This window comes from Rhineura floridana, chromosome 5 (assembly GCF_030035675.1).
Source record: "Rhineura floridana isolate rRhiFlo1 chromosome 5, rRhiFlo1.hap2, whole genome shotgun sequence".
Classification (NCBI taxonomy): Eukaryota; Metazoa; Chordata; class Lepidosauria; order Squamata; family Rhineuridae; genus Rhineura; species Rhineura floridana.
Window position 1 is genome coordinate 89404613 of NC_084484.1, and position 25629 is coordinate 89430241.

The 25629-nt window shown below is 40.3% G+C and overlaps 1 protein-coding gene across 5 annotated transcripts in view; it reads left to right on the forward strand.

Annotated features, from left to right (window-relative positions):
* The window catches only part of SYTL5 (synaptotagmin like 5), a 120955-nt gene that overhangs the window by 64871 nt on the left and 30455 nt on the right, over positions 1–25629 (forward strand). For all 5 annotated transcript variants that reach the window (XR_009762774.1, XM_061627406.1, XM_061627409.1 and 2 more), the window contains exons 4-10: positions 2930–3045; positions 8664–8802; positions 12543–12653; positions 17715–17871; positions 22107–22236; positions 23148–23254; positions 24229–24321. Coding sequence is in view for 4 of the 5 variants with exons in the window: in XM_061627406.1 (XP_061483390.1) it covers positions 2930–3045; positions 8664–8802; positions 12543–12653; positions 17715–17871; positions 22107–22236; positions 23148–23254; positions 24229–24321 (853 nt within the window). In the remaining variant the exon portion in view is untranslated. The remainder of the gene's footprint in view (positions 1–2929; positions 3046–8663; positions 8803–12542; positions 12654–17714; positions 17872–22106; positions 22237–23147; positions 23255–24228; positions 24322–25629) is intronic.

Here is a 25629-nt window from a genome sequence, read left to right on the forward strand (position 1 = left end):
GTTATTTAGGATACCGTATACCCCCAGATTCTAGTTTGGATGAACTTACAAGATCTGAACAGGGTGATTCATGACAGATGCTCTTGGAGGTCACTGATTCATAGGGTTGCCATATGTCATAATCGACTTGAAGGCACATAACAACAACAAGGGAGGGGAGGAGGGATTGAGTTGATCATGCCACCAAAAAAAACCCTTTCCCTTTTACTGTGCATGCATACATACATACATATTTCTGGTATTTCTTGATAGGGCCTTGCAATGTTTTTATATCAGAGTAGCCTTAGATAAATTTTTGCAAAATTTCCTTATTCTAAACACTAAATTACAAAATTGTGTAAACCCAGAAAGTGAGACACTTTGGATTTGAAAAAGAACAAAATGCTTTTGTCTCACTGTTGGCTGAAATATACAGAAATTGATACTAGCTACAAATTTAACCAGTACTGGTACAAAATCAACAGGAATGTGTCCTCTCTTTTTCTTCAGGTTTCACTTTAGCCATGTAGTGCCTTTCTGTCACCAAAAGAACATGACTTGGATGAAATCTAAAGTGAGGGGTCCAGTCATCCAGTCCATTTTATATAGCAGTTCAGGCCCTTGTTTGATCCAGCTAAACTTTATTTAGTATGAATGCAGAAGGCGTACATGTGAATATCATGAGTGCAGAAGTTAGCCATTAATTCAGTGTGCTAAATATTTGCACAGCACTTGTTAATTTTGCAGCAAGATGTGCACAGTTGCTACATCCTTTTTTTAAAAAAAAAATGTGGTGGAATTCATCATAGCAGATTTCAGATGGTATGCAACATAAATCAAACAAAGATAAAAACAGACTAAAACTTGCTCAATTAAATCAGTAAAATTGAAATTCCTAGGTAAATAGTCTTGTATTTAAATAGCAGTAGTGTTGGTGCTAGGTGAACTTCTTAGAAGAGGGCATTCCATAATTTGGATGTAACTACCAAGAAGTGGCGTAATTACATAATTGGGGTGACTCTCCCTTTTCAATTATCTTCATAATTCTTTCATCCTCTGATGAAAAAGGTACATAGAGAAGGATCTCAGCAGACAACCTTCTGCAGGTTGATAATATATAAGAGAATGTGCTGTTTCATATATTTGCATTCCAAACTGTTTAGGGCATTAAAGGTAAGAAACAGTTTCTTGAATTGGGTCTGGAAGTGGTAGGCAGCCAACTAAGCTTTTTGGAGTGAAATGGGTAAACCAGGTTACACCTGTCAAATTCTAGCAGTCACGTTCTATATAAACTAAAGCTTCTGAATTGTCTTCTACATCAGTTCCACATACAATGCATTGCAGTAATCCAATCTGGAAGTTATCAGAGCATGGATCTCCATGGCCAGAGTATCTTTTTTTCACTAATAGCTACAGCTGGTGAATCAAAGAGCTTGGGCTTCAAGTGAGAGTGTTGAATCTTAGCATACCTTGAAGATACAAACGGCCTCTCAGGTTCTTGTGTCCAGGGTGATGGTGTTCAACATATTCTGGATGGGATTTCATTCTCATGGAGGAACAAAAAGAGAAGAAAAGCAGGTTTTCAGTTGAAGTGGAGCCTTGAAAAGCTGTGTAGGAGTTAGGAAAGGAAGACTGCTTGTCAAAAGGTTTGCATTTCTTTGCTTTATGTAGTTCAGAATAAGGTGCTTATACATTGAAGCAAAACCCCATCTTGTCAGCATCTGCCAAGGTGTCATGAAAAAAGAGTAAGACACTGCCTAGTAAAACACTTTGCTTGGCGTTTGCTTGTGCAGAGTTGGCAATTATACTTGAAAATGTCCCGTACTTGGAATAAAACATCAGCACGCCTGATCTGCTGGCTGCTTGTGTATAATGGTTGAACTGCAAATCCTGCTGGGTTCCCAGGACAATCAACATCCTGGAGATTTAATAGTTCTGATAAGATCCTTTGTTAGCAACTTTACTCAGGTGTCTAATTTAAACATGTGTTATCAAGGGGAAAAGATATTTCAGAACGTTGCTCCCAGGTAAAATTGAAACTTTTTTTTAACAAACATTGATTTATATTTCCCATTTTACCACATTTCAAATACCAAAAAATAAATGAAGAAAGGAATGCAAATATTCAAAATGTAGTAAGAAAGGCTTTCAGGATACCATGGCTTCTTGGATTCTATTGTGTGCATTTGGATAACAAAGGGCTTGTTTGTATGTCCTGTTAGTAAGCTCTACCTTCCCTAGGTCTGGCAACACCCTTGAGTTTTCAACCTCTGACTTTAACTTCGTTATGTATATCTTTTGTTTTCAAATAATGTAGTGTCTGTAGCTAATGTCATTCCATCCTGGGTCTGAACAAGAATGCTTCCTGCCAGGCAGGATTCGCATTGGGCATTGGCATTCTTGGGCACATGAGTCCCACGCACGTCAGTGGCCCATTGCTGCTCCTCCTCCTCTTCTGCCGCTGCCTGGCTGTTCAGGCCTGTTCATTGTCCTCTCTGAGCATGCAAGCATTGACTACAGATGGCAACACCTCCTACTTGTGTTGCACTTGCCTTTTGGAAGATTGTACAGATTGAGCCCAGAGAGAGAAGGCAAGCAAGTGGACATTGGTGACTGTGGTGAGGAAGAGGGTGGAAATATTCATAACTTTTAAAAAAAGATTATTTGGAGGCTCTTATATCTGGTTCCCCTGGCTCTTTTGTAACCAATAGTTAACAGGTGTTTGAAAGGGCCAAACCTAAATGTTAGGTTAAATATACCTTGCACTGTTAATCATTGCAACCAAAACAATGGTGAAATTATTGGTGCCTCATTTTCAGTAAAAATGCTGGTCCTTATCATGTAGATGTGGTTCCTTTTTTTCTGCTAATGTTTTCTAAAGCATCATAGATTTCTTGGGTGGATGGACTTAAATCAGAGTACCATTTTTTGTTTTTGTTTTTTCATGCAGGCATCTTAGAATAGTAACAGGTGAATGGTTTTTTGAAGAGAGAGCCAAGCGCTTCAAACAATCCACCCTCCTTGGAACTGATGTTGTTAGACGGTCTATCCTACGCAAAGCCCCAGGTAAAAATAACAGAAGGAAAAGCCTAGCTCTTCTCCTAATTGATTTTTATAGTCTTAGTGCTGTATAATGAGTTAGCACATGCTGACTCCTTATTTTTGGTATTTATTATACACTTCCTCCTCTTAGAATGGGCACCCCTTGGTCTTTTATCCAATGGATTAGTCTGGTTGATACCTACTTTGCTTTAACTGCGCTGGGCATAAAAAGACTCCCAGAGCGCTCACTTGAAAAATATTTACATCTGCTACAATCCAGTCCTATTGAAACCAGTGATGTGTGTGTAACTGTGCTCAGGATTGTAAGCCATAGATTACAATAAAGTTTGAAACTTCTTACCATTCTCAATACTTGCAGGGGTTTTCCTGTTCCTGCCTATTAGCACGGGTTCCATATGCATGTAGAACATTTCCCTTTATAGCAGAAAACATTGCTTCCCTTTCATAATAGTAGTCACACTAAGAGTTCTTACAGTTTTACTGTCTTTATTGAATGTGTAATACTGTAAGAAGGATTATCATGCCATAGAGCAGCCTTTGCCAATCTGGTGCCCTCCAACTGTTTTAGTCTACAACTTTCACCACCCGTAGCCAGCTGGAGGGCACCAGGTTGGCAAAGGCTGGCATAGAGGCCTAATGTAGCAACTAATTCTGTAGACATACATTATGAATGATACAATGCATCATACATGCATACGGTAGCAAATGTTCCATTTCTGGGCAAGGTTCTAGAGCGCGTGGTCGCTCGCCAACTCCAGGCCCTTTTGGATGAAACTGATTATCTGGATCCATTTCAATCCGGCTTTCGGCCGGGGTTTGGTACAGAAACAGCCTTGGTCGCCCTGTATGATGACCTCTGTCGGGAGAAAGACAGAGGGAGTGTAACTCTGTTGATTCTCCTCGATCTCTCGGCGGCTTTTGATACCATCGACCATGGTATCCTTCTGGGGCGCCTCGCGGATTTAGGAGTTGGAGGCACTGCTTGGCGGTGGCTGTGCTCCTATCTTGGAAATCGTCTCCAGAAGGTGATGCTTGGGGAACATTACTCAAGTCCTTGGGTGCTACAATATGGGGTCCCGCAGGGCTCAGTTCTGTCCCCCATGCTTTTTAATATCTATTTGAAGCCGCTGGGCGAGGTCATCAGGAGTTTTGGAGTGCGTTTCCAGCAATATGCTGATGATACGCAGCTCTATTTCTCCTTCTCATCTTCTTCAGGTGAGGCTGTTGCTGTACTGAACCGCTGCCTGGCCGCGATAATGGACTGGATGAGAGCTAACAAACTGAGACTCAATCCTGACAAGACTGAGATGCTGTTGGTCGGGGGGGGCTCTGCTCAGATGGTTGATGTCCGACCTGCCCTAGATGGGGTTACACTCCCCCTAAAGGAACAGGTTTGGGGATCTTATTAGATCCGCTTCTGTCACTCGAGGCCCAAGTAGCCTCGGTGGCACGAAATGCGTTCTACCAGCTTCGGCTGGTAGCCCAACTACGACCCTATCTGGACAGGGAGAACCTAGCCTCAGTTATTCACGCTCTGGTAACCTCTAGATTGGATTACTGTAATGCTCTCTACGTAGGGTTACCTTTGAAAACGATTCGGAAACTTCAGCTAGTGCAGAATGCTGCGGCCAGAGTTCTTACTGGGACGAAGAAATTCGACCACATAACACCTATTCTGGCCCAACTGCACTGGCTTCCAATACGTTTCCGGGCCAGATTCAAAGTGTTGGTCCTTACCTATAAAGCCCTTAACGGCACTGGACCGCAATATCTGATAAAACGCCTCTCTCGCTATGTTCCTACCCGTTCACTCCGCTCAACGTCTAAGGCCCTTCTCCGGGTCCCAACTCATACAGAGGCCCGGAGAACAGTAACAAGATCTAGGGCCTTTTCGGTGGTGGCCCCTGAATTATGGAATGCCCTCGCAGATGAGATACGCCTGGTGCCTTCTTTGTCATCTTTTCGGCGCCAGGTAAAAACCCACCTCTTCACCCAGGCATTTTAAGCTTTTTATTTTAATTTAATCTTATGTTTATTTTCTTTTACTCTGTTTTTAAATATGTTTTATAATTGTATGCGCAATACACACTTGCTTGTATTTTAAATATTGTGGTTTTATCGTGTTGTACACCGCCCTGGGAGCTGTTAGCTATAGGGCGGTTTAGAAATGCAATTAAATAAATAAATAAATAAATAAATCATAATACAGTATAGGTTTACCATAATGCAAGGTGGTAGCCCTCCTACGTATGTAATATACACACTAAAGTTTCAGTTCTGTTTTATTCTAATACTTTTCTTCTATAGAAAACGCAGTTGTTTCAGGGTATTTTGTTGTTGTTAAGCTATGTGGTGATAATTATCTTTTTTTGTTTTGTTGAATGTATAACATCTTGGGAATGGGTATATTGAATTTTCCTGGTAGGATGACCTACCATCTATCAGAGATGCAGTAGTACTGTTCTTTCTTACAACAGCAAGGTTTGGAGTAGATGATCTTCGATATCCTTTCTAGCTCTATGATTCTATGATGAATGTTGATTTATTTTTTTTAAGTGCCTGATTCTTGTGTGTGTGTCTTAATCTGCTGCTCCTGTTTGTGTTCTTTTGCCCTTGTGTTCTATCTCCCCTCTCATTATTTATTCATGTTAGCTGCCTTGGGCATTTTTTTAGAAGCACAAAGGTGGGATAAATATTTTAAGTAATAAAATAAGTGCAGTGGTGGCTGGATACCCTAAATGACTGTGCCCTAGAACAATTGGGCCAGAGAGGCAGTGACCCTGGACTTAAATTGTGCACAGAATTTGGGGTATATAAGTGGAATTTTGTATATTTAATATATAAGTGTTGTTGAACTGATCACATTTGACTTTAAAAGAGGAATTTTCCCCAAAATGAAGGATATTGATAAAAAGGATATTTAAAGGAAAAATGAAGATGGTCAAATTTCTCCAGAGTGCTTGGGGATTGTTTAAAACATCAATAGTACTAGCTCAGCTAGAATATATACTGCAGATCATGAAAAGTACCATCAGAGTCAAGAGGATGCCAGCAAATCAAGGAACCTATTAAAGGCAATATGGTTTCCTTCAGAAAATAGGAAGTCTTGGCCAAATGAAGGGGGGGAGGAAAGGAATGCAAACCTTGGCAAAAGAAATGCAAGCAAACAATAAGGAATACAAAAAATTAAAAATAAAAATTGAGGAGCATAAGCTGAGAACTTGAAGACCAACAATAAAAAAATATGTATTTATTTATTTATGAGATTTGTTAGATGCCCATCTGGCAGAGGTTAATCTGCCACTCTGGGCGACCTACAACCAAACACAAGTACATCCCATATAAACATAATCAGAATCCTAAAAATTAGAAATTAAAAATTCAAAGCTTAAACATTTAAACCCCCCAAGATCTGCAATCTGCCAGTCTAAATTTGAATCTAACCCCCCAAGAACTGCAATCTGCCAGCCTAATTCCCTTCCCACGCCTGGGTAAAGAGCCAGGTCTTCAAGGTCCACTGAAAGCATAACAGGGAGGGGGCCTGATGGAGATCAGTTGGCAACAAATTCCAAAGCGTAGGAGCCACGATAGAAAAGGCTCTAGACTTTGTCCTCACCAACCTCGCTTCTTTTACTGGAGCTATAAGAAGTGAGCCATTCAAGGACGATCTTGTAAGCCGGCGCCCCTGGAGCGAGTGAAGGCGACTCTTTAAATAGAGTGGGCCGGCCTCATGAAGAGCCTTATAAGTTAAAGCCAGGATCTTAAATTTGGCCCTCGCAACCACAGGTAGCCAGTGCAATTCCTTAAGGACTGGGGTGATATGGTCACGGCGGTGACTGCCCTTTATCCAGAGCTTGGAAAAGTTACTTTTTTTGAACTACAACTCCCATCAGCCCCAGCCAGCATGGCCACTGGGTTGGGCTGATGGGAGTTGTAGTTCAAAAAAAGTAACTTTTCCAAGCTCTGCCTTTATCAGGCGAGCCGCCGCATTCTGCACTAGTTGCAGCTTACGAACCAGGGAAGACCAACATATAAGGCATTACAATAATCCAGCCGGGATAAGACCAGAGCATGTACTACTTTGGGAAGCAAGTGGCTCAGGAGGTAAGGGAGTATCCTTCAGACGAGATGTACTTGATAAAGCGCCGCCCGACTGACAGCCGCTACCTGCACCTCCATAGATAGCTGGGAGTCAAGAATGACACCCAAACTCCAGACTTGATCTCTTAGGGGCAGTAGTACCCCGTTGAGCATCAAATTAGTAATCCCCAATTTCTCCTTGTCACCCACCAACAGAACCTCAGTTTTATCAGGATTCAGTCTGAGTTTACTCCTGCTCATCCAATCCCTCACCAACTCCAGACACTTAGACAGCATTTCTATCACCGCTGGTGGGGAAGATTTAAATGAGAGGATACATTAGAAGCTAAGGAAGCAGTTGGACCATTGGACAACAGGGGATTTAACGGGCTATAGTGAGAACAGAATGCTGGACTAATGGGCCTTTGGTCTTATCTAGCTGCACTTACATTCTTCAGTTGGGGATTCTCATGTACTTAGGGGCCCAGCATTGTCAAGAACGCCTGATTTCTAAAATGGCTCTGAAGCAAAGAATTCTGGGGGAAGACATCTTGTCTGAGATGGGGGTCTCTGAGAGGCATGACTTTGCAGTTCTCACAGCTGAAGCTAGTTAATTAGGCTGCAAGCAAGAAACCTGCTTATCCATGGAGACTGGTGTTCAAGGCCACCTGGCCTGGAAAGGTTGGGGAGTACATGACCATTAGGCACAAAAACTCCAAAAGCATTTCATCATCTGTTTGGCTAATTAATTCCTGGCTGTTGCTGGGCATTTTCCCATAAGCATAGGATTCAGACCTAAGGTCTTTGTTCCCCACTGTTCCCTATGGTTGCTGATGCTACCTAGGTGGGGTTCCATCTTCTATCCGCTATCCAGGCTATACATCTCTGGGGAGATGTGGATCGATGAAGCTATTTTGCTGTTTACCACTTTGTAAGTATAGAGTAGGTTAGGCAGTTTTGTTATTTTGTTTTGTGACTGTAGCCTTCAGTGGTGTGGGTTTTAAGGAACCATTTTGCTGCTGTAATTCTGCGCTTACATTTTATTTAATAAAGCTACTTCTTATTTACCAGTGTATGTTCATTGCAGGAGGGGATTTGGCTCTGAATCCAGCACCTTGGCCATTTAACCATGGACTGTCATATATCTGGATACTTTGCCTAAGGCTCCAAGACGAGGTGTAGCTTAGCTCTTGTCTGTTGGAATCCTTGGCAGGTCTATATCTGGCACTTTGGGTTTCCTTTTGGCCCATAGTGGGTGACCAGATTAAGGTGTGGTGGCACCTACCTTACAGGATTGTTGTTGGTTTACATACTCCTAGTAAGGGGAGGCACGGGTTTGTGCCTTGCCAGGATCAGTTGCCCTGGGCTTGGGCATTGAGCCCTGGGCCTGAGCCGGAACCAGTTCATGACAAGCATGGCTAAGTGTGTGGGTGCTGAACATGGGTCAATTGATTGAAATTTCTTGTTAAGCCATGAACTAACTGGGAAACTTGTTTTTAATCCCTTTTATTATTTTTCAAAGTGTTTTTTTTCTTTTTAAGATTCTTCCACTGAAGGTACAGAAGGAGGAAAACCCAAAGATAAGTCTCCAAAGAGCTCAGAGGAGACATCAAAGCAAGATATGCTAGCTTCCTTTTCAAGTGGAGCAAAGTCAGTCTTCAGTGGTCCCAGGAAAATAGGGTGAGACATTCTTTTATCATCTGAATGCTGCAGTGGATTTATGTTAGAGAGACTCCAGAGTGTTCTGCTATTTGCATCCAAACTTCCAAGATAGGAAGTAAACCGCTAATTATGACTGATGTTTTGTACAAAACATAGCTGTAATATTTATAATGGAGCAAAAGGTAATTAATATTAGACTTTTTTCTTTCAGTAAGGATTTCTAGTCTGCTTCACTTATATTTGGAACATTTAAGGGAACATTTAAAGGATGTGTGATTCATAATTGGTTTCTACTTTGAGAAGGAGTTCAGAAATGGCATATCGGGGCTCACTTTTGTGTATTCTCCATGGCTTCCTTATGTAAATGTCTTGGCATACAAACAAAATATTTATTCTATCTTGTGGACTTGCACCACAAGATTAGTGAAATCAGGTGTTTCTTTGCTATGTTTCATTAACATTAAACTTTTTAAAAAGGAGTTGTTTTCTCTCTCTTTCATAATACTAGAACACGGGGTTATTCAATTAAACTGATTGGCAGGAAATTCAGGACCATCCAAAGGAAGTACTTCTTTATACAGTGCACGATCAGTTTGTGGAATTCACTGCCTGGAGCTACGGTGACAGCCTGTAGCTTAGATGGCTTTAAAAGAGACTTAGACAAATTCATGGAGGATAAGACTATTGGTGGCTACTGATCATGATGGTTGTATGCCACCTGTAAGTTCAGCGTCAGCATACCTCTGCATACTGGTTGCTAGGAAGCAACAACAGGAGAGTGCTATTGCCCTTGTGTCCTGCTTCTTGGTTTCCTGGGGGGATTTGGTTGGTCGCTGTGGGAAACAGGATGCTGAACTACATAGGTCCTTAGTCTGATCTAGCAGAGCTCTTCTTAAAATATTTAAGTTCCAGTGATGTCCTACTGACAACTCTGTGTCCACTTGCCTTCTTTTTTGTTCCTGCTTAGTGATGTGTGCAACAAAATGGAGCAATGATACAGAAGACAGGTGTTGTAAATGCTGGTTGTTCATGGCTGTTATACTTATTGCAGCATGAAGAATGTTTATTGCGAGAAAATTAAAAAGCCCTAGAAAATATTTGAGAGGGCTGGTAATTAAACATTTTTATGGATGAATTGGAATCCATACAGTCACTTCTCTTTTTTTTTCAATTAATTTTTATTCTAATTTTCAAAACCAAAATAATACAAAAAAAACAACACAAATCAATAACTAATACAATACAAAAAGAAAAAAATACATATATATAAAAATATTGACTTCCGATTTGTCATAGTTCAGCTATAAATCTATAATATATAACAAACCTATATCTTAATAGATTATAAAATCACCTTCCTCCAGCGGTTATCTTAGTTGGTTTCAAATCTCATTAACATCATATCATTTTAATATTCCACAAAAAGTCAAAGAGAAGTTTCCAATTCTTGAGATATGTCAATCAATTTTTTCTTCTAAATAAACATACCAATTAATCCAACTCATCAAATCTACTAAATCCAGTAATTTCAAATCACTATAATTCAACTGTAAATCTATAATATATAACAGACCTATCTCTTAATAGATTATAAAATCACCTTCCTCCAACAGTTATCTTAGTTGGTTTCAAATCTCATTAACATCATATCATTTTAATCTTCCACAAAAAGTCAAAGAGAAGTTTCCAAACCTTGAGATATATGTCAATCAATTTTTTTTTTCTAAATAAACATGTCAATTAATCCAACTCATCAAATCTACTAAGTCCAGTAATTTCAAATCGCTCTTCTGTCATTATCCATATTGGGTCCATCTTCCATCTTCCATCTTTACGCACCCAAAAATCTTGCTGTCATAGTCATATAATAAAAGTCTGATAGGAATTTCCTCCATCACAGATATTTTCTTACCATCAAATCCAAACGTAACACTGAAGTATTGTTGCAAAGCCACATCTCTGCTCCTCTTTTCCACATGATACACTAGTACATCTCTTGAGGGTTTTTCCATTGACACAAAACAGGGATTAATTCTGTTATCTTTCTCCATTTCGAGTTCCATCAAATCCTTCCAGTCCAGGAATTTTTTTGAACTGATAATATCTTTATCTCCAATCTCTTCAATTCCTTCAGGGACAGCGCTGCATTCCAAACTGTAATATTTATCTCCAGGATCCGTCACAGCCAGGAAATCCAAATCTTTTTTCATGTTCATATTTAAGCCAATCTCCATAGATTGAACCTTGCCTTTAATTTCTCTTTCATCCTTTTTTTGTTTTCCAGATCTATCTTTATTCTCCTTTCTCATAGAATCCTGAGTTTCTTTCAGCTCCTGTCTCATTTCGTGAAATTCAATTCTCCACACTTGTCTATTATTTCTCAGTTCTTGTTTTATTGAGTTAAACCCATTCATTATTTTCTGAAGCATGTCTAGAAATAGAGTCCCTTCTTGTACATCCATGATCTTCTTAATTGTCATTCTTAAAACCAAAAGAACAAAACTCCTTCAATTTTCAATGTCCCAAGCAAAGAGCAGTTTATTTCTTTATCCAGTTACAAAGGAGTTAATCTTTCCAACCAACTAACGTCACACGCTAGACAGCCTTATCTCTAAAATGCCCCAAAGTGCAAAAACAGCTTTTAGTTCACAGCGTCCAAACAACTAGTAGCAGAGAGAATGAGCAGATTCGTCAAAAAAAAAAGTAGATCAGGAAAAATAGTCCCTTACATATATTACACAAAAATCTTATAAATCAAAAAGATTTCTTAACTCTTCCAATCAGAAATCTCTCATTCGTTGTAATCTTTAAAATGCAATTTTCCATGTCAGCTTTTTGCAATAAAAAAAAAGATAAGCTATTTATATTTCCTTCCCCCTTAGTTCCGTAAATAAAAAAGGAAAGTCTTACCTCACCTAGGTTATCTTAATTGCCGTTACTTTGACAAATCTCTTTAGCTGTATAGATCAGAAAATGATAAATGTAGACAGGAGGATGGATGTTTGCCTGTTAGTCCGTTAAAAAAAACAACGGGTCACTTATCCAGCTGAGCTAGCATAAAATCCACGCTCTGTCTGAACTGCTGGAAGACAGACAATTCTGACGAATTCCAGACTCCAACAATCAAAACAAAACTATGTGGTGGATCTCACATTTCTTCCTTATCCGGAAGAAATTATCCCCAGTCAGAAAAGACCCTTCTGACTGAATTTAAAACTGGATAAGTTTCATCCAAGACGGAGGTCGTCTCAGAGGCTGCACGGGCGTAGGAATCCTCCTGGGAAGTCTCCATACAGTCACTTCACAAAGCCAAAATGTAATGCAAGAAACAGGGTAATTGCTGCTGTCTGCTACTTGGTTTTGTGCAGTTCAAGCACACAAATGCCCGAGGTTCTGCCATCAGGAATAAGGACCAAACACAAGAGAGTGCAAATAACAGACGGTGCAATACTTTTTGAAGTTGTCCCTTTAGAAAAAATGATTTACCCTTCATGTTATCTCAATAGTTGTAGAGAAGGCACACAGCACTGCAGCTTAGACACATTCTTTCATTAACACACACCTTTGTCATAATACCTGAATTCATTATTTTTGAATTTTGATTAAAACTTGTAAAGCATATGAGGACAAACTTCCATGAAAATATGCCATGGTGTATAAATCACTTCTCATGAATACCAACAAAAGAAACATGTTAAATAGGTAACTAGGTTCTATATTGTGACTGTTACCTCCCTGTTCTTTAAATCTCTGTTCAGTGGGAAGGTTTTCAAGACAGGCACTAAAGGAGAAATTGCAAGTGTGAAAGCAGAAGAAGGAAGAAGCATCAGCTCAGATGCAGATGTCCAGAGCATGCACAGTGCTGATGGGTAAGAGAAATGGTACCACCTTTGTACAGTTGATCTTAATTTTCCACTGGTTTCAGAAACTGATGCAAAGGTTGAAACCCTTCATTCTGCCTTTTTGTTGAAATCATTCTGACTTAAACTTCTCTGATGTCCATTTCTATATGCACACATTTTTCTTGTAATTTTGTACAACAAGGTGTGCCCAGATTTCAAGTTTGCCCCACACCCGGAGGCAAGTTAGCAGCGACTCATGGTAGCATGGCAAGCACAGATGGTGCATGGACATTGGGTACTGGTATAAGCATGCAAGCATGGTCAATTTGTATGCATCTTTACACACCCACAGATAAATGTCTGAGATCTCCAATTTAACCAGGATACTCAGATGCTTGAACTTGGGCATATGTGTTATCTACATTTTGTTTGCTGCAGGAAGCCCTAGTGTACTTGATGCATCAATTGTACAATTTCAAGTGTCTACTTTAGAGTGGATCTGCCCTTAGGGATGAGTATAAAGCAAACTACACTTTCCAGCTAGCCTCCAGACAATGCCACAGGTAGTCCTAGCATATGAGAATGTTTGAAATTCTCTTTCAAGCATGCAGCACTCCAATCTGCACATAATGCTTAATCCTGATAATTTTATAGTGAATTCCAATAAATATTTGCATTCATAATTCATAACTATTGGAAGTGGGGCAAGAGCAACTCCTGTTTGGGTTCTTTTGTTTGTATTCCAGAAGGGAGATGGAATTAGGGTCCTCCAGCTAGCTAGGCTTGCCTGCCTTTACCTGTGCTGTTCTCTGCCTAACTTCCTTCCATTGTAGACTGATATGCTCAGGGAAGCTGACCTGCCCCTCCTTCCTTTGTTCTCTTCTTCGACTGTCTGAGGAGAGAGGAGACATCTTTGTCTTAACGCACTCTCTTGAGCCATGAGGGCAATACCCACATCTGGGCATTGCGCCTCCAACTTAGTTAGTTAGAACTTGGTATGCCTTTCCTATCTACTATGTATTTCTGAAATAAAATAGCTTTTCTTATTTTACTAAGTCTTAAGTCTCAGTGACCTAAATTCAGGGTAAAGGCCTGATACTTAGGTAAATACACACGCTGGCACACATGCATCTCAGACCGCTGACAATCTCTGCATATACAAATTTCTATGACAATAACTAGTAATGGAGGATTGCAACTGAGTGGAAGATGGTTGTAGAATGTGTGTTGTCTCTCTCTCTCTCTTGTGTGTGTGTGTGTGTGAAACAGTCAGAGTGAAATGGTCATTTTTATATGTCCTTTCAGTAACCGTAGATATACACATAGTTGTTTAGATAGTGGTGGTCAGGAGGACAGTGGCACTCCCCTGATCTCTGCTTGCCTGTGTTGCTGCTGCTTACCAGAAGGTACAGGGGGAGGAGGGAGTGACAGCAATGTCGGCACTAGATTAGCTCAGCTGGTGTGTTTGCACTGCACTGACCACCCCAACACCCCTCTCTATCTCCTGGTAGCAACATGGCAACGTGGGTGATGGGAGGATAGGTGAGTGCCCCACCAACTGCTACTGAGTTTAGGCTTATTTCTTTTTATCTGTGAAACTTGAATCTTGTGGAACTTGTGTCTAGAACTATTTTGTTCTCAATACAAAACAGTCTACCTAGAAAAATCTAATCCTCTAAATCCTGTATTTTAATTACAGACCCAGAGGTTTGGACCCAAAAATCTGTTCCTACCATAGAATAGGACTGGTGTTGTCCCTCCTCTGGTCTGGTGCCCCCTACCATCCAAAGCACAGACCTGAGGGTCAGAGACTCCAGAACTCTGAGGGATACGGATGGGGGATCTGCAGAAAATGAGGCCACCTTTGCATTAGCAAAAAAGTCTTCTACTCGTGCAAACAGCCCTTTGGATACAACACGCTGTGTATCATGTAGTGTTGCATATCAGTATGTTACTGAAGGACATGATGATGCAGGTGTGTGTGTGGGGTGGCTAATGACAAAAAATAGAACATTCCCCTATCTAAATTTATTTGAAACGCACTTTTAAAAAGTGAAACCCAATACAATCAGGCAAGGCATTCCTGTGGTCCTGCTACACCAGATGGATGCTATGCCAGGGCTAACACTGGCTTAATGTCATGACTCTGTGGTCCACCAGTAGCAGAAGCAACCCCTCAGTACCTAAAGAAATACAGACATGTGCGCGTGCACACACACAGAGAACTATGTCATGTCACAATTCTGTGCATGTCTATTAAGACAGCCAGCTGAGCCAATGGTCAGGAATGATGAGAGTTTTTATACAATAACTTCTGGGGACCCAATGCTGAGAAACACTGCACTATAGAGGATACAAGCTGTCATCATCAACAATAATTCATTTATTTATTTATTTATTTATTATTTTATTTATACCCAGCCCTTCCTTCCAGCAGGAGCCCAGGGCTTCTCCATTTCACTATTTCCCTAAGTCTTAATTATAGTAAAAATAAAAGATGTTCACAGCAGTTAATCAGAGCATGATATGACAGGATCAACCAAGCAAAGGTGTAATTTGGGTACCAATTCTAGTATGAATGGAATTGCCAAAAAACCCAAAAAGCTTGCTTAGTGTTCTGTTTTAAGTGAAAATGTCAGTTCATATTTTTTTAAAAATGTTATGACTTTTTATTAAATTTCCTGGCAAATGAGAATGAAATTACTATATCAGTGCCAACTTTAAAAGTCCCACTGCTGAATATTAAAGTGATTGGCATTCTCAAATCTTCTACACAGGTTAGTATTGTTGAATGAAAGTATAGTAGGCAAAATTGTCTCAGGAAATTCAAATTGGGCAGGTATTGAAAGACAGTTCAGGATGGGAATCATTAGCTCAAGATAAATTAGGCAAATTGGAACATTGCTCCTCGTGAGGAAAGGGCAGACAGATGGAGGTATTTGGAACAGCTGAACAGTACAGTGAAATCTCAGATGTCTTTGGAATGGCAATTTTCCCTGGAGGATTCTGCAAACAATGTCAGAACAATCATGCCACACCATGTGGCCCACAGGCCAGACTGCTTCACAGTGGGGCATGTTCCACTGAAAACCTGTTCATCAACAGTAGCTGAGGCCACAGTCACATCATACCTTTAGAGTGATGATATTCTGCTTTAAGCAGTCATGGCTTCCCCCAAAGAATTCTGGGAAATGTAGTTTAATAAAGGTGCTGAGAGTTGTTAAGAGACCAATATTCCCCTCACAGTGCTGCAATTCTCAGAGCAGTTTAACAGTCAATCCCTCTTCCCAGGGAACTTGGAGAATTGTAGCTCTGTGAGGGGAACAGGAGTCTCCTTACAATTCTCAGCACCCTTAACAACCTACACTTCCCGGGATTCTTTGGCAGAAGCCGTGACTATTGAAAGCAGAATAATAGCACTTTAAAAGTATGATGTGAATGCAGCGTAAGTGGCCGTAAGGGTGTAACTGTGTGTGTGTGTGTGTGTGTGTGTTAAAAACAAGTTATACACAGCTGCTTTTTCCCAAGCAATAATGACTTTGGAGTGGGGAAGCAATGGAGGGGGAAGAACCGGGATGCTTAACACTTCTTCTGTGGCCCTCCTCTCAACTCCATATCCACCTTTGCCCATTGAGGTCAGTCTTCCCTTTGTTGGGTTTCAATGCAGGTTTTCCCTCACAGCCGTGTGTCTGGAACCTGGGGAGTGGAGAAAGGGGTATGGCTGAAGGGTAATTTGAGATGTAGAAGCAGCTGATGGGGGCAAAAGGTCACGCGCCTCTGTCCCTGGTGTCTTCTCCAAATAGCTTTCTACTGAAGCTGTTTGTCCTTAGGGCAGTTATTATATATGTATAGTTAGGTCCTTAATGCTCAAAATTGGGTTCCCCTGTTGACATTCAACCATTAGTAAAGTGAGACAGGGGGGCAATGCTGGGATATTGGTTATTTTATCATTGTGGTTTTGTGTTTAATTTGAGGGCCACATTCATGTTTTTCTCTACATGGGTAGCCAGAAGTTGCAGGATTGGTAGCTTGGGTATGGTCAGACACTTGTTTGTTAAATATTTTGGAAGTTGGCTGGTAAAATGTGTTCATACGTTAACTTGAAGAAGGGAACAGATGGCAAGAGCCCACTTACGCTTCTTTCCCCTCTGCCTATGGATTTTATATATATATGTATATATATAAATAAATAAATAAATGTCCCGCCCTTCCTCCCGAAGGAGCCCAGGGCAGCAACAACATTAAATGTTAAAAAACATTTTAACAACAAGCATTCTGAATATAAAAACTTTCTAAAAATAGTTAACAGTTAAAAGATACTCAAAACAGTTGCAGGTAAAAGCATTATTCCATCTTGTGATTTCCAGGTTGCCAGGCTTGCAATACAGATCTTGGGTTCTTGGGGATCTTGGGATTATGGGTTAGTTCAACTAATTGAAATACTTTTGCAAAAATGGGAATAAAATGTTGGTAGGGAGAAGCTGAAGAGAAACAAGCATAGCGGCAGAGAAACAGGAACATTTCCCTCCAGAAGGGCAGAGCATGTGTGTTCCAATATTTAACTAAATAATTGGAATACCATTGCACTTCCTTGTTAAACTTAGAGCTGCTCTGAGCCAATTTTGGGAAGTCTGAAAGCAGTTACTCTTTTATAAACTACAAGTTTAGATGCTTAATTGGTCCTGGAATGTTTCTCTGGGGGGAAAAATACTGTCTAGAAGAATACTTTGACTAGCTGTTTAAGAAAGGGAAAGGATGTTGAATTCAGAATGTGGGGGTAACATTACATGGCTGGGCTTGCAACTTCAGTGGGTTTGTTCTTTTTAATGGCTAAGAGGCATAGCTAGATATGCTAGGAGCTATGGGGGATGAAGCTCAGGGGGTGGTAAGCTGACATTGCCTTTTGCAACCTCAGTGCCTTGAAGTTACTTAAATTCTTGCCTCTGAGTGCACGATCCATTTCAGAGGTTTTTTGGAAGATCTGAAGCTAATGGTGGATCATCTTCTTTGATGTGTTACTAAGTAGTGTATCTTTCCCATGCAATATTAGCTGCTCTAAAATGATAGATTTTTATACTGTTTCCTTAGAGGGAGCACCTTTTCAGTTGACAATAATGATTTGGAGGACATGCCTGGTAGTCTGAAAAGGGCAACTGGTGCTGCAAATGGAAGCAATGCCTCGACTCCAGTCCATCCAAGGTCGCCAGCACTGAGCATACGCAGCATGACTGTAGACAATGGCAGGGTAAGCTGACTGATGCCCAAAGGGTTTTCTTTAGACTTCCCCCAAAGAATTCTGGGAATAGTAGTTTATCCCTCCCCAAGCTACAATTTCCAGCACCATTAACAATTCTTTGTGGGGAATAATGTGCTAGAAATATATGGTGTGTATGTAACCTGTGCCACTTCAGAGGTATTGCTAGTCTGATCTCTGTTTCTATACAGAAATTCCCTCTTCATATATCTCAGATATAATGGAGAAAGATTCTAAATTAGCTTTCTCCCTGACATGCTAATTTTCTGTGTGCAGGTAACATATATAGAAGAGGCTTAAAGCATGTGAGCTCCCAGCTGCAGTCAGAACCGGCACAGCCTAGAGACAGTTTACTGCCTCAGTGAGAAATAGTCACAACCCATATATGCCAAAGGGAATATCAAGCCTTTCATGGGGAAATACTGGTAATTCTGGGAATCCACAGTTACAAAAACAGATTTTTAATCTTAATAAGGAGTGAACATGGTGCTATCCCATGTTATTTGCACAACTGCCTTGCTAGATAGTTTCAGCTGAGGGACTTGTAACTTGCCTAAGGCCGTCCACTGTGCTTTAATATTTGTTCGTTTGTTTTATATCCTGCCCTTCCTCCCAGTAGCAGCCGAGGGTGGCAAACAAAACATTAAAATAGTCTAAAACATTATCAAAACAGACTTTAAAATATATTAAAACAAAGCATCTTTTAAAAACACATTAGAACAAAACATCTTTTAAAAAAAGCTTTAAAAACTTCTCTAAAAGCAATTCCAACACAAACACAGACTAGAATAAGGTCTCTACTTAAAAGGCTTGTTGAAAGAGGAAGGTCTTCAGTAGGCACTGAAAAGATAACAGAGATGGTGCCTGTCTAATATTTAAGGGGAGGGAATTCCAAAGGAATGAACAAGGATTGGAATCCAGATCTCCCTGGAGGATGAACTGCCAATTTAATTTCAGGTAACACAGAGAAAGAAATGCAAGCAACTTGCATTTCCTGCCCTGCCTCTCTTTAGTGATGTTTGCATCCTCTCTTTTCTCATTTGTTTTAACACCCGTGTGAAATAAGTCATTGGTCCATTTGTAGCAAAAGAATACAAGGACAAGAACATGTGACTTGCCCAAGGCTATCCAGTAGATTTAAAAGAAAAAGAAGCACTTCAGTGGAAGGTACTGAATTCTCTGCCCCTATTGGCTTGCCTTCCTGCAGCTCTCTCTCTGCCCCACTTTTCTCTCAGCCTGGATTACTTCTCGTATTAGAACTCTAGCAGGAAGGAAAGTGCCTGGAGAGAGGCAAGCCACAGTGGGCAGGGTTTTGATCCTCTCCCCACTCACTCATTTTGCTTTTTTAATTGGACCCTCCACCCCCTATTCCTGTACGACTGGGCATTTCTATGTCTTGTTTGGCCCTCCAGAATTTTTTTGGAAAATCAGCTGAGTTCTCTGAATAAATCTGTATTTGTAGGGAGGTTTGACAATACCCTACCCTAAATCTCATGATTAATCTGGGTCTAGGTGTTTACTGATAGCCAATGATCAAAACTCATTTGTTTCAACTTTTCAGGATTGGGAACATTGGTTGTTGTGAAGACATAATTAACATATTAGCAGACATGATAAAAGCTTAGGAGAAGCTGGGTATATTTGTAAAACTATTTTGTATATAGAATTTTTTCTCCTGGCTATTCAAATACTGCAGATTCCTCACAGATGCTCCCCTCCCTGCTCTCCCCCGCCCCTCCCCCAAGTCAGTTTCACCTATCCTAAGCATGATTGCAGAGAGCCAGTGTGGTGTAGTGGTTAGAGTGTTGGACTATGACCTGGGGGACCAGAGTTCAAATCCCCACACAGCCATGAAGCTCACTGGGTGACCTTGGGCCAGTCACTGCCTCTCAGCCTCAGAAGGAGGCAATGGTAAACCACCTCTGAATACCACTTACCATTAAAACTCTATTCATAGGGTCACCATAAATTGGGATCGACTTGAAGGCAGTCCATTTCCATTTCCAAGCATGATTGCACAGGTGTAAATCCCACTGAACTCAAAAAGCATGCAAATGATCAAACATGCCCTCCTCTCCTCCTTCCTCTTGCTTCTTCCCTCCTCCTTCCTTCACCCCTCCCTTCCCCTCCCCTTCCAATATACTCCTTCCCTCTCCCCATTATTCTGCTCCCCTCTCTCCCCTTCCTCCTTCTCTCTCCTCTTCCTTCCCCCTCCTCCTCTCCCATGGTCAGTTTTTCCTAGCCATGACTGCACGGAAGTAAATCCCACTGAACTCAATAAGCATGCAAATGATCAGACCTGCTTTTCCTGTCCTTTCCCTCTCCTCTCCCTTCCTCCTCCCCTCTTCCTCTCTTCCCCTCTTCCTTCTTCCTCCTCCCCTGCCAAGTGCAGGCCTCCCTCCACATGGTCATTTTTACCCATCCTGAGCATAAATCCCACTGAACTCAGTAAACATGGAAATGACCAATCTATTCTCAGCAAACTTGCACAGGATCCCATTTCATACCTCCTGGATTAAAAAGCAGAGAAATTCACTAACAGGCAAAAAGCCTTGCTGTTTAAGAATGTACATAGCCAACAGATATTTCAATCAAACTTGAAAAGCAGGGAAATTGGGCAGCTTTAGTGAATGCAGGAGACCTGACCTCCTCTCTGAGATATTGTACTGCCCTACAAATTTGTCAAAATGCAAACACCATTTGGGTTGGTCTTTCACAGTCCAATCCACTTGCTGTGTAGCTTGGAAGAATTTGGTAACATGTGCCTCTGAGCATATGATGAGTGGTGGCAACACCGCAATCAGCCAAAATAACAGAAACAAGACATGTGCTGTGCTGATCTTGTTTTAGCAGGGAGGAAGCAACAACATTGAAACAGTTGATATCATTCTGATAGTCACTTTAAATATGTTTGATTTACTTTGCAATTTTAGTGAAGTTTCCTGTAGTAAATCATTTTCTTTTGCTTCTGTACAACAACACTTTGCAACACTAAAAAAAGCTCCAAACAAAATGTGGAGTAATGGCACTGACTGTTCTGCAGAATAGTTTCCAGTGGACATGAGGAGTGTTTCAGTTTGCACAAGATGAAACAGTGGGAGGTGAAATATATTCTAGCAAAATTCTAGATGTGCTCTATGTTTTTAATTGACCATGCCCACCTTTCCTTAAGTGGAGTAGTTTAAGCATAGGAGGCTGAAAACATGCATCTTGGGCAGGACAAGTTTGTTTTTCCAGCAGCTAGAGTCATTGCTTAAGCAGCAAAATATTGGAATCAGTCTGATTTTACATCCAACTGCAGTTTCAGATTCAACTGTTAATGCACCCAAAATAGAAATAGAGCATAGCCTCCACTTGAAACACAAAAGGCTGTCTTCACCATCATATGACATTGACCAATGAAAATGCTTTGAAATTAATAAAAATAAATTAAACACAAATTTCTAGAATGAATAATGAGAGAAATATAATTTTCTAGGTTGGATTCTCTATAGAAACAACAGTAACACAGAAAAGAAGCAAAGTAAGAAGAACACCAACAAACATACAAAGATGTAATTCTCCCATCTTTGGAGATGGCAGGTGTTGCCATATGCTCACCATATGCTCAGAGGCGTGTTACCAAATTCTTCCAAGCTACACAGCAAGTGGATTGGACTGTGAAAGACCAACCCAAATGGTGTTTGCATTTTGACAAATGTGTAGGGCAGTACAATATCTCAGAGAGGAGGTCACTATAGCTGCCCAATTTCCCTGCTTTTTAAAGTTTGATAGAAATATCTGTGGGCTATAGGTACGTTGGTAAACCACAAGGTTTTTTTGCCTATTAGTGAATTACATATAGCAATCTGGTAAATGTGGCAATTACTGATACAATGTCTTCTACTTACTTTAATGTGTTCACTTTTTATTTTTATGTTTTGCCATTGTACTACAAGATATTCTTACATTTCTGGAGTACAGCATTTTATTTTATTTATTCATTCACTCAAATAGATCAGATTATTTTTATCAGAATTATTGGTGTGGATAGCCAGTGGCAAGCTAATATTCTTTATAGATACGAACCAACCAAAAAGATGGAAATGTAGAAGTCTACGTTATTAGCATAAAGTTCCTGGCGTTGTCAACAAACAGAACTGTTGTTGTAGTGCTTAGTGAATTAAAGAACTTGAGCTTTTTATACTGTTGTATATGGAATACATATCTTTCTTCTCTTTGGGAAGGATTCTGGATTAGAAAAAGGCACGACTATGCCTGCAAGTGAAAGTATACCTGCAGATTTAGCAAAAAAGCATCATAGGAAACCATCAGGGACACCCTCCATAGCTGTTTCTAGGACGTCTCTATCATCTGGTAAGCTGTTTAACTAGCAGTTTTTAATATATTCTTAACTGCTACCATCTCTCCAACTGTCTTTCCTTTTGTTTTTTCTCATTTTGAATGAAACCCACAAACACACACACACACATGCACTTTTGAGAACATAAGAAGCAGCCTTTACCCTCAGACTATTTGCCAGTCTAGCCCAATATTGTCTGTTCTGACTGGCAATGGCTCTTCAGGCAGAGGTCATCTGCTGTCAGTTCCTTTTAACTGGAGTTCCCAGGGACTGAATTTGGACCTTCTTCAAGAATAGCGCATGTTCTACTCTGTGAGCTGTGGTGCCTCCCCTTCAGTGGAGGGGAGTCTTGTTTGAAGCCAGTACATCTCAAAAATAAATGCATAGATGTATCTTGTCAACAGCGCTTAAAAACAAAGATGAATTTATTGCTTATGAGTATCTGAAAATTGTAATCCTTGCTCGGATGCCACCTCTTCAATGTGAAGACTGATCAGTCAATCTGCCTTTACATTTTACTTCATACTTTCATTTATGCCTATGACAATTCAGTATTTTTCTTCTTTGGTTTACAGCCTTTTTATTTAATGATGGCTAAGTTGCTAGAATGTTGGATGCTCACTTGACTGCAATTTGATTTTTCTCTCTCCTTTGCTTGGCTTCTGCAAAACAAAAGACAGGAATGAAGAAACTGGAATGTACCAGTGAGATTCTTCTCATAATGCACTGCTCTGATTCTAGCTGTCTACACACACTCTCTCTTTTTTTCAAGAAAAACGAGGAGAGGGAGTTGACAGCTGTGAGGAGTTGGAGATAAGTTTGTGTACCAGTATTGGGGGGGAAATCAAAGAAAAGGTTGGAATAGTATTTACTCTGTAACTTTCAAATAATTGGTTTGTTTCTTCCTTTCCCTTCTGTTTTGCAGATCGCAGCAGATCAGAAATAGATCTCAGTGGGTCCTTTTCAGAAGGCAATGAGGATACTTTAAGCTTAAGAAGTAAATCTGTACCTGGAGCATTGGACCAGGAGCTGGTGCGTTACAAATTACACCACAGTTTATAAAGCAGCGTGGACCATCTCTACATTTATTTTACAAGGGCAAACAAAACATTTAGTTTGAACTGAATCTAATAGTTCCCTTTTGCCACAGTCCATGCTGAGAATAAATGTGCAGCAGCAGGAATAAGAACATAAGAAAACCCCTGCTATATCAGCCCAAGGCCTACCTAGTCCAGCATCCTGTACTTACAGTAGCTAACAGATATTCATGGGAAGCCCATAAGCAGAACATGAGTCCAACAGCACTTTTCCATTCATAATCCCCAGCAATTGGTATTCCAAGGCATGGGTGGTAATAGCCATCATGATAGATGTAATGTTGTAAAGTATGGAAAGGTGAGATAGAAGTTAGGGGTGTGCATCAAACACAGATTTTGGTTTGGGCCCCAATTCAGCATTTTGGAAAACATCCTGATGCTGGGCTGTGGTGATAGTAGTTATTAGGAGTAATGAACTTGTTGAATAGGGAAACCTAAGTCACAAGAAGACAAGAAGTTTTAATTGAAGGTAGATTGACATGATATAGAGAGAGTTTGGAATGGTGCAGCATCCAGAATCAGGAAGTATGAAGCTAATGAGAGTAGCAATTGGCTGATGGCTTATTGTGACATTCAGTTACCTTGAATAAATGCATGTTATTCAATCTTTTAAGGTGTGATTTGTGAGGCAGAGTTTAAACCTGCCACCCAATGCAAGAATCTTGTCTTAAATAAGGTAGAAATTATGTACCTTCCTCATGAAAAAAAATCAGGCTGTTCCCATCACCGCACTTTAAGGGGGGGGATACGATAAATGCTACTCTTGCTATGGTATCTGTTAGACTGAGAAATCAGCAGATGAGCGCTCCCCAACACTATATGTTCTGTAGAGATTGCATATGATGAATAGCCTATTTCCTAACTTAGACCCTGTGACCATGCTTTTATTTTTCCCCCTTTGTCTATTAGGAATACCTGGATGAGGCAGAGGAAGATATTGATGACATTGTGGCCTCTGGCTACTCAAAGAGGGGAACCAATTTGGCAAGTGGATTATCAATAGTAAGGTCTCCATTACTACTATTATAATACAATACAATTCTTTATTGCATGCTTAGCCATAGGCCATGTGCAAAAATACATATCAAAACATACGTACATACATTGATACGAATCACTTTATAATTTACATTTCTTTGGATGACTCATTCATAGGGGAGGTTCTCTTAGCAAAGGCATCTCTCATTTTTTGTGCTGCCATAGCAAAATTGGCAACCGCTAGTGATACGTAAATACATTCATCCATTCAAAGCATAGTTATCTTTTCCCTATCTGAATAAAACGTTAAAAGGTTTAAAAAAGGGGATAAAAAATTCCACCTAGGATTATCATAAAGTGGGCAATGGAGTATGTAGTGTGTAATGTCCTCAATTGCCATGCATCCAAAGATGCATAGGCGTTGAGCCACTGGTATGCCTCGATATCTCGATATCTTGCTTGGGAGCAAACAAACTCGATAATCTGTGAAGAACAAGCCGGGTTTAGGCCACACATGAGCACAATAGACCAAACATTTATTCTGCAACATCTCATAAGCAAAACTAAAGCCAAAGCGAATCAATCCTTATATATTGCCTTCATAGACTTTGCCACGGCCTTTGATACAATAGACAGAGACCTTCTCTGGCAAAAATTGTCACAAACAAATTGTCACAAACAAACATAGATCAAAGACTGCTATGGCTAATAAGAGCTCTCTATCAATCAAACGTCATACAGGTACGTCAAGGGACTAATAGCGTTCTATCATCTAAAATCCCAGTATATAGGGGAGTAAAACAAGGGTGTTTGCTGGCCCCTTTTTTATTTAATTTTTTTATTAATTATATGGTGGAGTCCCTATCATCGCCTGATTTCCCCCCCCCCTCAATTAACACACAAAAAATATCAATGCTTTTATATGCCGACGATCTTGCTCTATGCTCATTAAAAAAAATAGGACTTAAACGAATGCTCCTAAAATTGGAAGATTATTGCCACTCCCAGAAGCTAAGAATCAATCAAGCCAAATCTAAAATCATGGTATGTGGCAAATTTAGGAATTCAAAGAATAGCTGGTCAATAAATGGGGCCCCATTGGAACAAGTCTCAAATTTTAAATACCTGGGTATACATTTGTCAAATAGACTCTCCTGGACAACCCAGATCAAGGCCATGTCCTTAACCGGTTCCCGAGTCCTTGGTTTAATGAAAAAAAATTTCTATACAAAGGGAGGCCAACTTGTCCCCCCAATGTTAAAAATATTAAAAACTAAAATACTACCGAAGATCCTGTACGGATCAGAATTATGGGGGGCTACAACAAAAACT